General features: G+C 37.1%; 1 protein-coding gene across 1 annotated transcript; it reads right to left on the bottom strand.

Annotated features, from left to right (window-relative positions):
- Nucleotides 1–4,240: 4,240 nt before the first annotated feature.
- On the bottom strand, nucleotides 4,241–5,534 carry LOC121803902 (protein FAR-RED IMPAIRED RESPONSE 1-like). Its single transcript, XM_042203477.1, has 2 exons — nucleotides 4,829–5,534; nucleotides 4,241–4,770 (listed from the first exon to the last, which is right to left on the bottom strand). The coding sequence occupies exons 1-2, from the start codon at nucleotides 5,532–5,534 to the stop codon at nucleotides 4,241–4,243; spliced, it is 1,236 nt and encodes a 411-aa protein (XP_042059411.1).
- Nucleotides 5,535–17,098: the final 11,564 nt, after the last annotated feature.

The following is a 17,098-nucleotide window of genomic DNA, read 5'->3' as shown; positions in this document are numbered from 1 at the left end:
TGAGGAAGATGTGCATGCTACTTTGGGACTGCCAAGAGGAGAGCTGGGGATAAATAGGGAAAAGAAGCATGACGTAAATGATGTTATGAAGACCATTGCAAAGGCTAAGAAGAAGGACAAATTTTCAATAAACCCAACTGATTTGCAAGAGCAACTTGATAGTGATCTAGATGGTGGTGAGTGGTTTAAGAAAATTTTTCTTATTTTGTTGGACAATGTTCTGATCTCACCAGCTGCAAATGGAAAATGTCTTGAACGTATTTTGGACGCTATTGGCAACATTTCCAATGTGAGGCAGTACAATTGGTGCAGCTACGTTTTGGATATGCTAATCACAGCACATGATAGCTGGAAAGTCAAGAACAAATCCATTTCATTCACTAGACCCATCACTTTCCTATTGGTAAGTTTTCTATTTTAAGCACTCCTTTATAGTGAAGTAAAAGCATGCTTAGAGTGAAGTAATTTAAGGTTAGAGTGAAGTGTTTGTGATGCATTTTATTATTGATCTGTTTTTGCAGGCTTGCTACGTAGATATGGTTGTCTACCGTACGAGGTTAGTGGTTAGAAGATTCCCCACTGTCCGGAACTGGAAAACATCCCTTCTTAAGGAGAGAGGTCAGATGGAATTCAATGATGGAGGTATCATTGGCAGAGGAAGCGTAGAAAGTATTATCGACCCGGTCTCCATTGAAGCTTTATACGTCAACAAGGATTCAATCACTGTCACTGCCTCTGTCCCTTCCACTACCACTGGAAATACTCTGCCAATAGCCGAAGCTCCTTCCACTGGAAATACTCTCCCAGTAGCCGAAGCTCCTTCAACTGATGAAGCTCCTTCGTCAGATGAAATCAAAAATTCAATAAGGGAGGCTGCAACTGCTATTACAAAAATGACGAAGTATATGAAGGATGCTCCGGCAAGTAGCAATGACGCCAATTGCTTCAAAGTTGCAGCCATAAATGCACTAAAGATGGTGGGTGTGGAGGTTGATCAAGGAGACCAAGCTGTGTCAAATCCAATTGACAACATGACACAAGCTATGGAAGAGGATCAAGAAGATGATCCAGAATGGATTGATCTCATGGAAAAAAAGATGCAAGCCCATGATGAAAAGTATAAATTAGTGACCGAAGGCACATCAATTTTGCCAGATATTAACTTAGGAAAGAAACCAGTAAGGTGAAGAGTTGTAACAGAAACCATGGATATTGTAAACAATTAGATTGTGGTCTGTTGTGTTTTAACACTTGACATTTGATTCAGAGTGAACTAAAAACAGTTTGTATGATGTTGTGTACTAATTCATAATATTTTTTTACTTTTTTGAGTTTTTATTCTTATGGTACATTACATTTCACTATTTGCTGGAGACAAATGAATTTTGTGAAGATGTAGCTAAAGCAGCATCACAAAACACACAGTTGAAGGTATAAAAACATGCTTAGAGTGACGTGTTCCAGGGTTAGAGTAATGTTTCTTTGAGTTTTTGCTATAGTGATGTATTTTGTTAACATCAGTGAAGTGAAAACATGGTTATAATGATGTGTTCCAGGGTTAGAGTGATGTTTCTGTGAGTTTTTGCTATAGTGATGTATTTTGTTAACATCAGTGAAGTGAAAGCATAGTTATAGTGATGTGTTCCAGGGTTAGAGTGATGTTTCTTTGATATTTTGCTATAGTGATGTATTTTGTTAACATCAGTGAAGTAAAAGCATGGTTATAGTGATGTGTTCCAGGGTTAGAGTGATGTCTCTGTCATATTTTGCTATAGTGATGTATTTTATTAACATCAGTGAAGTGAAAACATGGTTATAGTGATGCGTTCCAGGGTTAGAGTGATGTTTCTTTGAGTTTTTGATATAGTGATGTATTTTGTTAACATCAGTGAAGTAAAAGCATGGTTATAGTGACGTGTTCCAGTGCTAGAGTGATGTTTCTGTGATATTTTGCTATAGTGATGTATTTTGTTAACATCAATGAAGTGAAAGCATGTTTATAGTGATGTGTTCAAGGGTTAGAGTGATGTTTCTGTGATATTTTGCTATAGTGATGTATTTTGTTAACATCGGTGAAGTGAAAACATGGTTATAGTGATGTGTTCCAGGGTTAGAGTGATGTTTCTTTGATATATGCGTATAGTGATGTATTTTGTTAGCATCAGTGAAGTAAAAACATGTTTATAGTGATGTGTTCCAGGGTCAGAGTAATGTTTCTTTGATTTTTTGTTATAGTGATCTATTTTCATTTATTATTATGAAAATAGGACGACATTGTGGATGCACAAATTGCATCTGCAATAGAAGCGTGCATGTCGCTAGGTGATGATGACGACTATGTTCAATCAGAATTGAAAGAATCTAGCCAAAATCCTTCGACCGAATTAATAGTTTACGATCCGGACCTTGTAAGTGTACTACAATGATATATCTCATTCATTCACCAACACTTTTAACTCACATCAAGTCAACTATGTCTTATATAGTGAAGTATATACACAATACAATAAAGTTTTCATCTTACTCTTGCCCTGACAGACAAGTGCTGGGATTGAACAAATGGAGGTACGTTCAAAAGCCGAGAAGAGAATATCCGCTGCATTGCGATCTCCATTCCGTGAAAGAGTGGTTCACGCAAAAACAAAGTTTACCTTGAAAGAGTCACAAATCATTTTGTGGATTATGACAACATATGAATTAGATGAGTAATATTTATATTATAGTTCTGATTTAGAAGAAAAAATATACAAAAGATGTGCTAACACACACATGTTTGAATAGGGACAAAATATTGTATGATGATGATGTCGTAATGGTAACAAAAAGAGAATTCTGTTCACTGTTGCCACATACGCTAATCGAAGTGGGTGTGATCAACGCGTGGGCTTCTTATGTGAATAACATGGAAGAATACATGGCTCTATCTTCATCGAGGCGCCTCTTTTTCACAACATACCCATCCGTAAGAATAGTATAAATTTTGAAAAATTAACTGCATGGTATATGTTCATTATAAAGCATGTTCACTTCACTATTAATCATATTCACAGATTTGACTTGTCTCATCTTTCAGCTATATACAGTTGTTCACCGGCCTGATGGGGTCGACATCATCACCATAATTGTTAGATTATGTGACAATTTAGAAAATGAGGTCAAACAAATTCCGTATATCAAGTGGGCCGACGTAGATTTGGTAAATACTGAACACCATAGATTCTTTGTTATATTCGCAAATTGTTTTTATTCTGAAATTAATATTATTATTATTATCATTATTATCTTTGTAACTTCATTTAAATTCAATAGTCAGTTCTTATTTTACATTAATATCTTGTTCACTATTTACTTAACTGTTGTATCTATTTACTTCACTATATGATGTTTTCCAAGGTTAGAGTGATGTTTCTGTGATATTTGCGTATAGTGATCTATTTTGTTAACATCAGTGAAGTAAAAACATGCTTAGAGTGATGTGTTCCATGGTTATAGTGATGTTTCTGTGATATATGCGTATAGTGATCTATATTGTGCATATCAGTGAAATAAATACATGCTTAGAGTGATGTTTTCCACGGTTATAGTGATGTTTCTGTGATATTTGGTTATAGTGATCTATTTTGTTAACATCAGTGAAGTAAGTACATGCTTAGAGTGATGTGTTCTTTGATATTTTGTTACAGTGATCTATTTTGTTCACATCAGTGAAGTAAAAACATGCTTAGAGTGATGTATTCCAAGGTTAGAGTGAAGTCTCTTTGATATTTTCTTATAGTGATCTATTTTGTTAACATCAGTGAAGTAAGTACATGTTTAGAGTGATGTGTTCCAAGGTTAGAGTGAAGTCTCTATGATATTTGCTTATAGTGATCTATTTTGTTCACATCACTGAAGTAAGTACATGCTTAGAGCGATGTGTTCCACGGTTAGAATATATTTCACTCTAAGCATGCATAATATACTTCACTATATGCGCAATATACGTCACTGTACTCTCAATATACTTGACTAATATGGAAAAACAATACACTATAATCAATAGTTACTTCACTATAAAGCATATCAATTAATGTTGGACTTGTAAGCAGTAAAACGAATACATATAAAAGTGAACTTATTCGCACTTGAGCTTAACACAAAAACCAAGTTTGCATTGAGATAACATTCACTCAAAAGTGTAATAAAATGAGTCATTAATTCTCTAAAAGGGCTACAAAGTGAACTATTTCTGTCCAAATCCTCACTGCCTCTGATTTGCCTTCTCATTAACCTTTTTGCAGTTCCTAGAATCATGGTGTCCAATCTGATGACAGTTTCCACACTTTCGACCTGGTTTCATTGCTAACTTCATTGCTGACTCCTTCTTCGATTTCTTCCTACTCCCACTTCCCTTTGTACTAACAACATCAGGATGATGAACTTCAATAAAGTTCGAAACTTGTGAGCCATAGAAGTTCTCCATCAATGCTCTCTTCTCTGTCGAAGACAGAACAACACCTTCTCCGAGAAGCTGCTTCTTACCTTCTTCAATAATTGCAGCAAATGCATTGATTTGATCAATGTTACCTTGAATACTTTGTGCTGTTTCAATGAATAATGCATACAAGTTTTTAAATGCAATCTTATTCTTGTCCACAACAAGGTGTATTTCTTGATCATCACAAAAAACTCCATGTATTGGCTTCACAAACTGTGACTTCAACCATCTCCCTCCATGCAACTTCTCGGGTATCAACTTGACAAACTTATATTTCAACACAAAATATATGACTGCACAATAGACCAAGTCTCTCAAACGTTTTGCATCCACACAAATAGGCGTCATCACCAATGGAGTAAGTCACTGACCATGAGTTTGAATCCTTGTCATTTACGTTATATACTTCAATCTCTCTATTGGCAGACACTCCTAGAGTTGCACAAGACAAAGAGAAACATGCATAAACTATCTCTTCTTGAATTGCATTATAAGCACTACCACTATATATCGTTGATGCATGTTTCTCGATTTCCAATTTTGTTCGCAAAATAGGCACTTTTGTTGAATCATAGTATTCAAGCTTTGCGCTATTACTTCTTTGAGTCTCCAGAGCATGGTTATAGTTCATATAAAATAGCATAAGGTTAGCCCAAGACTTTGAGTACCTTTTAAAGAAGCTATTCTGTGATTCTGACAAAGAAGTTGTCTTTATCAACGAACTCATCGAAAAATCGCGGAAAAAGGCTGGAACCCAAAACTTTCTGGATGCAAACATTAATGAAAACCAGTCATTATTGGCCAGCCCATATCTTTCCATTATAGCATGCCAAGTTTCTTCAAATGCATCATGTTCTATCAACTCCGACCATACACATGCATTCGGTTCCTTCTTTAGTTCTTCACTACCAAGCATGTTCTTTGGCAATTTGTCAGCAGCTTTATTCATAACGTGCCACATACACCACCGGTGTCTCGTATTGACAAGGACCTCCTCAATAGCAACTTTCATTCCTAAGTCTTGGTCGGTTACGATGAGTTTGGGAGCCACACCCATACACTTTACAAATTGGTTAAATAACCATGAAAGGAGTTGGCATTTTCCTTGGACAAAAGGCCAGCAGCAAATGTCACAGGGCGACCAGGATTATCCTTGCCCGTAAAATGAGCAAATATCATATAGTACCTACATATTAAAATCACTATAAGTCATGCAGAATATACTTCACTATATGAACAATATACTTCCCTAAAATGAAAAACAATTAACTATAAGCATGCATAAATATACATCACTGTAATGCACAATATACATCACTATATGCCCAATATACTCCATGTTAAGGCATGCTCAATACACTTCACTGTAAGCATATTGTAGTTCACTAATTGCTCAATATACTTCCCTAAAATGAAAAACAATTCACTATAAGCATTCAGAAATATACGTCACTGTAATGCACAATATACATCACTGTAATACACAATATAACATCAATGTATTGTACAATATACATCACTATATGCTCAATATACTCCATGTCAAGGCATGCTCAATACACTTCACTGTAAGCATATTGTAGTTCACTAATTGCTCAATATACTTCCCTAAAATGAAAAACAATACACTATAAGAATGCAGAAATATACATCACTGTAATGCAGAATATACTTCAATGAAGTGAAAAATAATAATTAGTGTGCACATACCTATTTGTTGAGTATGTCGTATCAAAAGAAACAATATCACCATACAAATGATAGTTTCTCTTGGCAGTAGGATCACACCAAAACAAACGTGTCAGTCTATCTTTTGAGTTGACCTCATATTCATATGTAAATGCACCACAAATTTCCTTCTTCCTGCGCATCTCATTTAATAGCATGTGCGCATCAGCTCCTTCTACGTATGCTCTAAGGTCACGTCTGTAGTTGTGCACTTCTAAAACAGTACACCCTACATAATCTAATCCACCAAGCACTTCCTTAAGTAAGCTAAAACTTAAAGTTGGACCAATGTTTGCATTAGCGCAATCAAGGATGAATTTCTGATGGACTAAATCCAAATTGCGGTTCAACTTCATAAAATGCTTATGGCGTTCCTCAACCATCTCGTGATTATGTTCTTCAACAAAACTTTGTATAACATAACCAACACCCATAAAAAACTTCCAAGACACTTTAGCATTACAATAGCACTTAATAGAAGAACGTTTGCGTTTCACCTCAGATTGTTCACTCTTTCTTTGCTTTATACCTTCTCGGCTACACACCACGTAAATCCAAGTAATGACATCTTTTTCCTTTTTCGATCCCTTTCTACGGGTGTCAAACCCAACATATCGAACATAATTGTTGTAGAAGTCCAATGCACGATCAAAGGTCATGAAACTTTGTCCAATTTTTGGTTTCAAATCATTGGAGCATTTTGGTACGTAAACCACTGTAAGAAGAATATACATCACTGTGAGCATATAATAGTACACTAAAATGCATAATATACTTCACTGTAAGCATATAATAGTTCACTATATGTTCTATATACTTCACTACACTGTGATGAGAAAAAATACATTACTCTTAGCATGTTGTTACTTCACTGATGTGAACAAAATAGATCACTATAACCAAATATCACAGAAACATCACTTAACCATGGAAAACATCACTCTAAGCATGTTTTTACTTCACTGATATGAAGAAAATAGATCACTATAAGAAAATATCATAGAACATCACTCGACCGTGAAAAACATCACTCTAAGCATGTATTTACTTCACTGATATGAAGAAAATAGATCACTATAACCAAATATCATAAAACATCACTTAACTGTGGAAAACATCACTCTAAGCATGTTTTTACTTCACTGATATGAAGAAATAGATCACTATAAGAAAATATCACAAAAACATCACTTAACCGTGGAAAACAAAGCACTCTTCAATTCACAAAACACACACGCTTCAATTAAAGCCTATATACATCACTTTAACACATAAATACATCACTCTAACGTATTTTCACATCATACACACTCTAATCATGATGAGAACAAACACACAAACTTCATCTTCGTCACTCTAATCATGATCGACTGTAATTGTTATAAAAGTGAAACGTATAATGATTACCTTTAGATGTCTCAGCTTCCTCTCCCGACGATGATGAGTCGGAATCGAAATAATCTTCGTCCGACCTCAGAATTGAATCTATTGATTTGAATCACGATGAAAGGATTGAATTGAATCGCGTCGAATTGAATTGAATCGCCTCTTATCAGATTTGGAAGAAGATTTGGAAGGAAATTAATCTGTAAGGAAATGAATCGCGTATGATCTTATGAATTTCATAATGTGATTTCTAAAAATACCCTTGGCCTATTTTACCTTATTAAAATAAATAATATTTGTTGCATTTATTTGTGTGGCTGAGATTTGTTCTCTAGTTATACTCTTAAAATTAGTTATACCTTGATCACTTATATATATATATATATATATATATATATATATATATATATAGGGATTTGTTCATTTCCTTTTTGTATATTTTGTTCTATTGTTCTTTTTAATCTCAGTCCCACGATTTTGTCATCCGACGGTTAGATTGATGCCACATGTCATTTAATAATGCAACTTTTCAGTAAAATAATGCACACCGACTAATAATGCACCATTATAGTGTAATAATACAGATTTTCAGTTGAATAATGCACACTGACTAATAATGCACCATTATAGTGTAATAATTCAGATCATCACAACCATCCAATTCAAGGATCCAAGGGCTGTGATCTGATTGAAGCTTGGACTGAAAAGCTGCGAAGGACCTTAACACACACCTATATATATATATATATATATATATATATATATATATATATATATATATATATATATATATATAAACCATATAGGATTTTGATCAAAACAAGAATCCCTTTAAATCAAGAAATACAGGCCGAATATCAACCATAGAATTAGGTGAGATCATCTGAAAATTAGAATATCTAATGACTGGATTAATTTCTGAAAATTATTATTTTAATCACTAATAATCCTATAAGGTTACTTATGTCATCATCTAATCGGCTGTTATGGAAAATCCTATGATGTTGCCTCTCACTAACAAATCATCTGCGTGAGTGATGAATCAACATTCCATAACTTCAACTCCTTCATATCTTCCATATTCTTTACACGATCTTCCATTCATCTTCCATTAAACTTAATTTCAAGGAGATTTATTTTTCTTGAGCAATTAGTTTCCAGATTTCGTCGCTGTCGTGTTACAGATCAATCTGTTCCATTTTCAATTCTATACCATCGTTGTTGGCAGATCCCACATATACTGCCATCGTTTCTCATATCATTTTTCATTTCAGCCGTCGGTCAGAATCGTAACCTACAATTCTAATTTATGAATCTTCATTGTTTTTGTTTAATGTTTTGATAACAAAACCCATTGTTTTTTGCTTTGTATAGATTTCTGTATCCTAACTCCAAGAATGGAATCCGATCTTAAAGATGGTAATCGAGAGATGCATTGTATTGAAGATACAACATGGTGGCAAAGTTGTAGAGAGTAGGAATATTTGGATTGTATTTCTTTATTTTTTTGTGTTTCGGATGTTACAGCAGCCCCATTTATAGGGCAATACAATCATGGGGTACATCCTCCTTCATTCTAGGAACTACCCAATATTAATTATACTTAATTGATACAACAATTACCAATTAGTTGGTAAATGCTACTAGCCGTTAGGCATTCTTAGACACTCCCCCTTAAGTTGAGCAATGGTATCTCCAATGTTTAACTTGGCTAGAATTTCTTTGAAACTTCTTGGATTCATAGCTTTAGTTAAAATATCTGCCAGCTGCTCTTCAGATCGAACAAATGGGAACTCAATAATTCTTCCTTCATGTTTTTCTTTGATAAAGTGGCGATCGACCTCAACATGCTTGGTTCTGTCATGTTGTACTGGATTTTCTAATATGCTGATTGCCGCTTTATTATCACAGAATAGCTTGCTCTTATGGTTTGGTGAAAAACCGATCTCCGTGAGTAGCCTTCTTAGCCACATAGTCTCCGTGAGTCCACTCTTGATGCCTCGGAACTCTGCTTCAGCACTTGATAGAGCTACCACCTTTTGCTTTTTGCTTCTCCAAGTAACAAGGTTGCCTCTTACAAATGTGAAGTATCCGCCGGTTGACTTTCTGTCAACTGGATTGCTTGCCCAATCGGCATTTGTATAGCCATCGATCTCAAGATCTTTCCCTTTCTTTAAGAATACTCCATAGTTTGTCGTGCCCTTCAGATACCTCACAATCCTGAGAGCTGCATCCAAATGCTCTTCTTGGGGTTGGTGCATGAACTGACTGACGACTCCTACTGCATATGTGATGTCGGGTCTGGTAAGGGAGAGATAGATTAGTTTCCCAACTAGTCTTTGGTATTTCTCTCGGTCGTGGATCTTGCTCATTCGATTATCTTTAACCCATGATTCGTTATCATAGGCGTTTCAACAGGCTTGCAGTCTAGGAGTCTGGTCTCTGCCAAAAGATCAAGTACATATTTCATCTGTCTCAAGAAAATTCCATGTCCAGATCTCAATACTTCTATCCCTAAGAAGTATTTAAGGGGACCGAGATCCTTCATGTCAAACTCTTTGAACAAGTTAGATTTGAGGTTGCTGATTTCTTCAACATCATGCCCTGTGATAATCATATCGTCAACATAAATGATGAGACATGTTACCTTATCTCCTCTTCTCTTTCTGAAGAGTGTATGGTCAGAAAGACTCTGTTTGAACCCATGCTTGATTATTGCTTGGCAAAATCTTCCAAATCATATTCTTGGAGACTGCTTTAGTCCGTACAAAGTCTTCTTCAATATGCACACTTGTCCTAGGTCAAATTCACCATCAAATCCTGGCGGGACTGCCATGTAGACTTTCTTGTTTTTCTCTAATTCCTCATGAAGGAAGGCATTTGTCACGTCAAATTGATACAACGGTCAGTCTTTACAAGCGACAACTGACAGTAATGCTCGGATCGTGTTCAGCTTGGCAACTGGGGAAAAAGTTTCATCATAATCAATCACATACACTTGAGTGTATCCTTTGGCCAGCAATCATGCCTTGTATCTCTCGATTGATCCATCTGCACGTCTTTTGATTGTGAAGACCCACCTACATCAGACAGGTTTCTTCCCCTTTGGCAAAGTGCATTTCTCCCACGTTCCATTCTTTACCAAGGCATCAAAAAGCTCGAGTCATTTCCGTAAGGTGGTCTTGGGTTATGTTTACCATTGAATATCTTGTTTTTAGCCCTTTCCAGGCTGGAGAGTATCTCTTGGGAGGTATTCCCCTCGTGCTTCTATGTGGTAGTTCATACCGCCCAGTATTCTCGATCCTGCCACTGTCTTCACCTTCTTGGTTTCTCCTGTCAGTGTCAGTATTATCTAATGGAACTGTGTTGGTTTCAGAGTCGTTTACCTCAGGAATCGAAGACGAGGTTGATGGATGGTCTTTATTCCCGAACTCAGTGATCTGACCAGTGAAATGCGATGACCCATTGGTTTGACTAACTTCTTCTGGTGGACTATTTTCTGTGACATGGTTGGATTCTTCTGTGACAGGGTTGGATTCTTTTCTGGTCTCATTTTCCTTCTGGTCGGATTCCTTATGTGTAGACTCAGGTTGTTGATTAGGGATGTATAGCCAATTTAGTGGGTCGCTAATTGGTCTATTTGTTTGACTCTCCCCCTGACCACTGGATTGGTTGTAATAGTACTCCTTCTAAACAAAGTCACAGTTCATAGTGATGTACATGTGTTTGGTTAAAGGATCATAACATCGGTATCCCTTTTGGTTGACTCCATACCATAGGAACACACATTTAACAGCACATGGGGAGAATTTGGTACACTCATGTTTTGGGTATGGACGAAGACCGTACAACCGAAAATATTTTGGGTGGGTAAGAGAAGTTGGTCTTTGGATGGCTTCATGGTTGATAAAGGTATCAATGGGTGTTTTGAAGTTAAGAGAAGTTGGTCTTCTGGCCAAAAAGATGTGGGGATCTTGGATTCGATGAGAAGGGCCTTAGTAATCTCGAGTATGTACCTATTCTTTCGTTCCGCTATCCCATTCTGTTCAGGTGTGTAGGCACAGGAAGTTTGGTGGACAAGCCCTTTTTCAGTAAAAAAGGTTTTCATGTTTGTATTGATGTATTCCCCCCAGTTGTCTCTGACCGTAGGATTTGGATTTTTTGGTTATATTGAGTTTGGAAAAGACTGTAGAATTGAGTAAATTTTTCAAAAACTTCGGATTTATTTTTAAAAAAATATACCCAAGTCATACGAGAAAAGTCATCTATGAAAAGAAGGAAATAACGAAGACCCTGACCTCAATTGATTGGAGCGGGACCCCAAACATCCGAATGACCCAAGGAAAAATGGGTAAGTACTCGAGTATTATTCAACTTAAAAGAATGACGATGGCTCTTAGCCAAATGACAAGTTTCACATTCAAGAGAATTCACACCCGAGACTATCTTAGGGAATAATAACTTAAGATATCCTATGGAAGGATGCCCTAACCGACGGTGTATGAGCCACACCTGCTTGTCAGTCGATCCGTGAGCTAGCAACGTCGTACTCTGTTGGGCCATCACATCCACATAGTGCAGTCCACTTCGTTCAGTGCCACGCCCAACTATCGTCCCCGTCTTGATATCATGTAGCATGCGAAAACGAGGTTGCATTAGTAATTTTAATCCAAGTTCCCTTGTAGCATGACTGACAGACATGTGCTTATGAGAAAAAAGAGGGACGAAAATGCAGTTAGAGAGTCGGAGGGTTGGAGAAATAACAATGGTGCCTGCCCCTTCTACTTGTGCTAAATCCCCACTGGCCGTTTGGACATATGTTTTAGTGGGTTTCGACATATCTAGGAAATCAGAGAGGTCAAAGGAGATTGTGTCGGTAGCACCACAATAAAATATCCATTGTTTTTCTTTATCACCAATTTTTGTGGAAGATGAGTAGGCTAAGGCATTGAACAAGCTTTGACATGGTATAGTGGGCTGAAATTGGAGACTTTCGGGGTCATTCTGGAATTTTTCGGGTTTGCCGGGGTTAATATGAGATTTTCCGGGAATTGTGGGGTCAATTCGGAATTTGTTGTGGTTAATTTTGGGATTTTCTGAAATTAGAGGCATGTTTGGAATGGGGTTTGGGGCGGTATTTTTGAGAGTTGGGGGGGTTTCGAATTTAGGTAAGTTAGGGATATTTAAAGAAAAAATACCCCCATTTCTCCCAACCCCAGTCGACGCCGCTGTTCTTTCTACAACCCTCATTTCCGCCGCCCTTTCTTCCTCCTCTGTTGAGATCACCGACGTTCCGTCGGTGGTGGCGGTCACCGGTGTCGGGTTACCTTCTGACCAAACCCTGGAGACCGCCTTTTTCTCGTCGGCTTGTCCGTTGGATTGGCTGGTGCTCCCCGCCGTGTTGTCGGTGCTGGTAGCGCAGTCCCCCACGGCTGCCGCCGCTGTTCCTCTGCCTCCTTCGTTTCGGCTCCAATTTTGTCTGTTCTTCTTCATTTCTTCCCACCAATTGCGAAATCCGTGGAGGTGGAAACAGGTTTTTGCCGTGTGCTTCTTTCCACCGCAATGGCTGCAAGTCAGCTTGCTCTTGTTGGGATTCGCACCTCACTAACCCATACGCACTTCGCACAGTGGGTAGTGGATCTCTGTTCAAGATTTCTCTTTTAATTATGTCATCAAGAGCCCATAGGAAATGGTATAACCTATGCCTCTGGGTAATCTTGTTGTACTTTTCGATGATTGAAGGGGTATCCATTGGGTTTGGATCCCTTTCATCTATAGTCATCCAGATGTCTTGGGACTTATTCCAAAGACTTTCAAGGCTCATGCTTCTCTGTTTCATGTTGTAGTCTTGTCGATGTAAATCTGAAACTTGGAAGGGGTCAGTCTCGCTTCCATATGTGATGGCTAGACCTTCCCTCGAGCCGTCGCATATTGTGAGACTTTGTTGACGGAGTTGGCCTCAATGTTGTTGATAATCCAGTTGAAGTAGCAATTGTCCCTTTGCTCCCATTTTACATACCCGGGATCACTAGTTGGAGTGGGGGTCCGTAACTCCATTGATGTGAGACGACAAACCCTTTCCTCCAATTGCCCGTTTCATCAGATTTGTCCAGACGGTGTAGTTGTTCCGTTGAGTTTGCTTTGCACATGTACCTCACCCAGTGATTCTGGTTGGTTTGAGGGTGGAGGTGGCGGCTATTCTGGGGCTTTTGGTTGAAAATTGATTTGTTTTAAGGAATTCTGCCAATTGGACAACGAATTCTCCTAGGAAATTCACCGAAGGTTGGTTGGTGTTTGTAGCTTCTGAGTCAGATTCTGACATGGCTGATTTTCTGTTTTGCAGGTATACAAATGGCCAGGAAAGGTATATCCGGGACGGTGATGAGATTTTTCTGAGTCCCACACCGTTATAACCTGCTCTGATACAATCTTAAAGATGGTAATTGAGAGAGGCATTGTATTGAAGATACAACATGGTGGCAAAGTTGTAGAGAGTAGGAATATTTGGATTGTATTTCTTTATTTTTTTTTGTGTTTCGGATGTTACAGTAGCCCCATTTATAGGGCAATACAATCATGGGGTACATCCCCCTTCATTCTAGGAACTACCCAATATTAATTATACTTAATTGATACAACAATTACCAATTAGTTGGTAAATGCTACTAGCCGTTAGGCATTGTTTGACATCCGACGCACATTCTACTTCGCACGTAGATAATCAATCATACTCCGGTCTTGAGAATACAAGTTGTGGTTATGTTTTTTTATTTTCATTTGTTTGTTATGCTCCGGTTCATATTTTTGTATCTGTGTCTGTCACTGTCTTCTGTTTTATGAATCTTTTCACCTATATTATATGATCGATTTTTCTGCTATGCTTCAATTTGTGTTTAGTATGACCCATTTTCATGGAAGATAGTTTGTACGCGTTGTATGCCGCGATTTCTCTTTATTATGACCTATTATCATTCTAAATCCAGTAGATGGGAACTTGTCTTTACTTCATCGTTAGTTTTTAGGAGTGTTCTAGTTATGAATTATTACAGATTTAAATACACCAGAATGCCCTGTAGAGCTTAAACCATTTGTTGGTCGTAGCTTCCCAACATTGGACAACACCATTGAGTTTGAAATCTCCTCTAGTTAAGGTTGTTCATGCTGTCCAATGCCAAGATGTAGCAAGACATGTTTATGTTGATGAGAAGAAGAAGGCACAAGCAATTTTGTTGGGGGAGATTTAGGGTTTGTACCAGGCTGTATGTGTCGATATTGATCAAATTCATGAGCTGACATCTATAGTTCGTGAAGCAAGACAATATTTTCACCGACGGCGTAGTAACGTATACAGCCCAGAAGAAGAAACTAATTGAGGAATTTTATGGGGCCGAGGCACCCCAGGAAGTAGATGTTCAACCACCTGAAGTCGTCAGCACGAAGGGATCTGGTAGTAGACTCCCCTCAAGAGTGGAGAAGGCTTTGAAGCTTAAGAGCAAGCCTTTGCGTCAATGCAAGAAATGTCAGGAGTGGGGTCACCACGATCAAAGAATTGCGACAAATTCAAAGAGAAAGAAAAGCGGCAGTCTAGAAGAAATTCTGAAGTTTGATACCATGTATTTCTATTTTTTGAAGTAACGTAAATTTTAGTTTTTTTTGGAGTCCATTTTATTTGCAATGTCACGTTGTTTGAAATTACTCAGTTCGTTCAGATTTGTATTAGGAATTCTGGTACTAAGTAGTTTTTTGTCATGACTTGAATATTGGATTATTATGACTCAATTTACCCATAAGTTTCCATGCCCCAAATATTCATCTAGTATGACCCAAAAGAATAGATGATGTTTTGGGCATTATAACGGTATTCTTGTACTCAGTAGTTTTATGTCATGTCTCGAATATTCGATTATTATGACCCAATTTACCCATATGTTTCCATGACTCAAATATTCGTTTAGTATGACCCAAAAGCGTAGATGATGTTTTTGGTTATTATTTGTGTATTCTTCTGTCGTACTAATATTTGGTTTTTTTTTAATATGTTTAAAACATTAGAACAATCATGTATTTGGTCTTTTTAATATGTTCAAAACATGAGAATATTCTTCGGTCGTACTAATATTCAGTTTGTTTGATACAAACATTTCGATCAACTTGTATGAGACATTTTGGTACTCAGTAGTTATATTCCATGCCTCGAATGTTGGTATATTATGAGACAAATTAACCTAACAATGCTACGACACAAATATTCATTTACTATGACCTAATGTATCGAGTAATGCTCATCGCATGGGCTATCGTCAACAAGAAACAAGAGGAAAGCATTCCAAGGTCATTGTAATTAGGGATGTCAATCGGGTCAACCCGTTCGGGTTCGGGCCAACCCGTTCGGGTTGTCGGGCCATTCGGGTACGGGCTATTCGGGTTATGATTTTTTCGGGTTATAAAAGTTCGACCCTAACCCTAACCCTTCGGGTTTCGGGCTAATCCACCGGGTTATTCGGGCCAATGCGTATTTTTAATTCTTTTAATATTTTCAAAAAATAATACGTATTTTAAATTTTCTTTAATTATATACATATTTTTAATTAATCATTCAACAATGAAATACATATTTTTAATTTTCTTTAATATTTTTAAAAAAATTAAGTTATTTAAATTTAAATAACTTATTCATTACATAATTATTTACAAAATATCTATCAATAGTATGTTTATGTTTATGTATTTAAAACATATATCAACACTTTGTTTCAAAATTCAAACATAAAACAATTTGTAGAAAATTAAATAAAATTTTCATAATGTGAGAGGTGCATCGTAGATGTAACAAAAATATTTTGAATTGTTAAAGAGTGAATTATCAAGATGCTAGCTAATTGGAGTAACTCTAAGTTTTCTTGAATTATATTGATCAAATTTAATTTATTCCAGCTGTAAATAAGTCAAATAATAATTTATCTTTGTTTTAAGAATCATCAAAGTACGCATAATTCAATGACGAAGCGGCGTCAAAACACTTTGCACTATATTTATGAATCCATGAACCACATGGTGATTTTTTTCGTGATCTTATATAGTCGGTTGACGTATTTGGATTTTGCATGGTTTTAGAGAGTTGTCTTGAATGATTTTGATTATATTTCTATACTTTGGTATGTTTATATGTTTGTTGAGAAATGATAGAAAATTGATTAGAAAATGTACACAAAATATGTAGATGTGCAACAGCCTTGTTTGAGTCAATGTTTCTCTCGATTTTGAAGTTTGATAAACCTCTAATACATATCATTCTCTTCGTCTTCGAAAGAGCTTCGCGTGGATATATTGCACGCCTCAATCGGAGCTTTGTAGAGAAAGTTATGACCGTTACAAAAACTGCTAGCTGTGCAGAAGCCTTCAACCCGACGGGCCGACCCGTAACCCGAACGGGTCAGCCCGCCTAACCCGACAACCCGAACGGGTCAGCCCGAATGGCCCGATTTTAAATTCGGGCTGCGAAATTAC

This window comes from Salvia splendens, chromosome 5 (assembly GCF_004379255.2).
Source record: "Salvia splendens isolate huo1 chromosome 5, SspV2, whole genome shotgun sequence".
Taxonomy (NCBI): Eukaryota; Viridiplantae; Streptophyta; class Magnoliopsida; order Lamiales; family Lamiaceae; genus Salvia; species Salvia splendens.
The sequence above is the reverse complement of the archived record's forward strand: the minus strand, read 5'-3'. Positions and strand labels throughout refer to the sequence as shown.

What these genes read in the sequence shown, in the direction of transcription:
- LOC121803902 (XM_042203477.1), bottom strand. Translation starts at nt 5,534, where the DNA reads ATGGGTGTGGCTCCCAAACTCATCGTAACCGACCAAGACTTAGGAATG. An exon ending in GTCAGTGACTTACTCCATTG is followed by an intron (nt 4,771 to 4,828) that starts GTGATGACGCCT and finishes TCTATTGTGCAG; the next exon opens with TCATATATTTTGTGTTGAAA.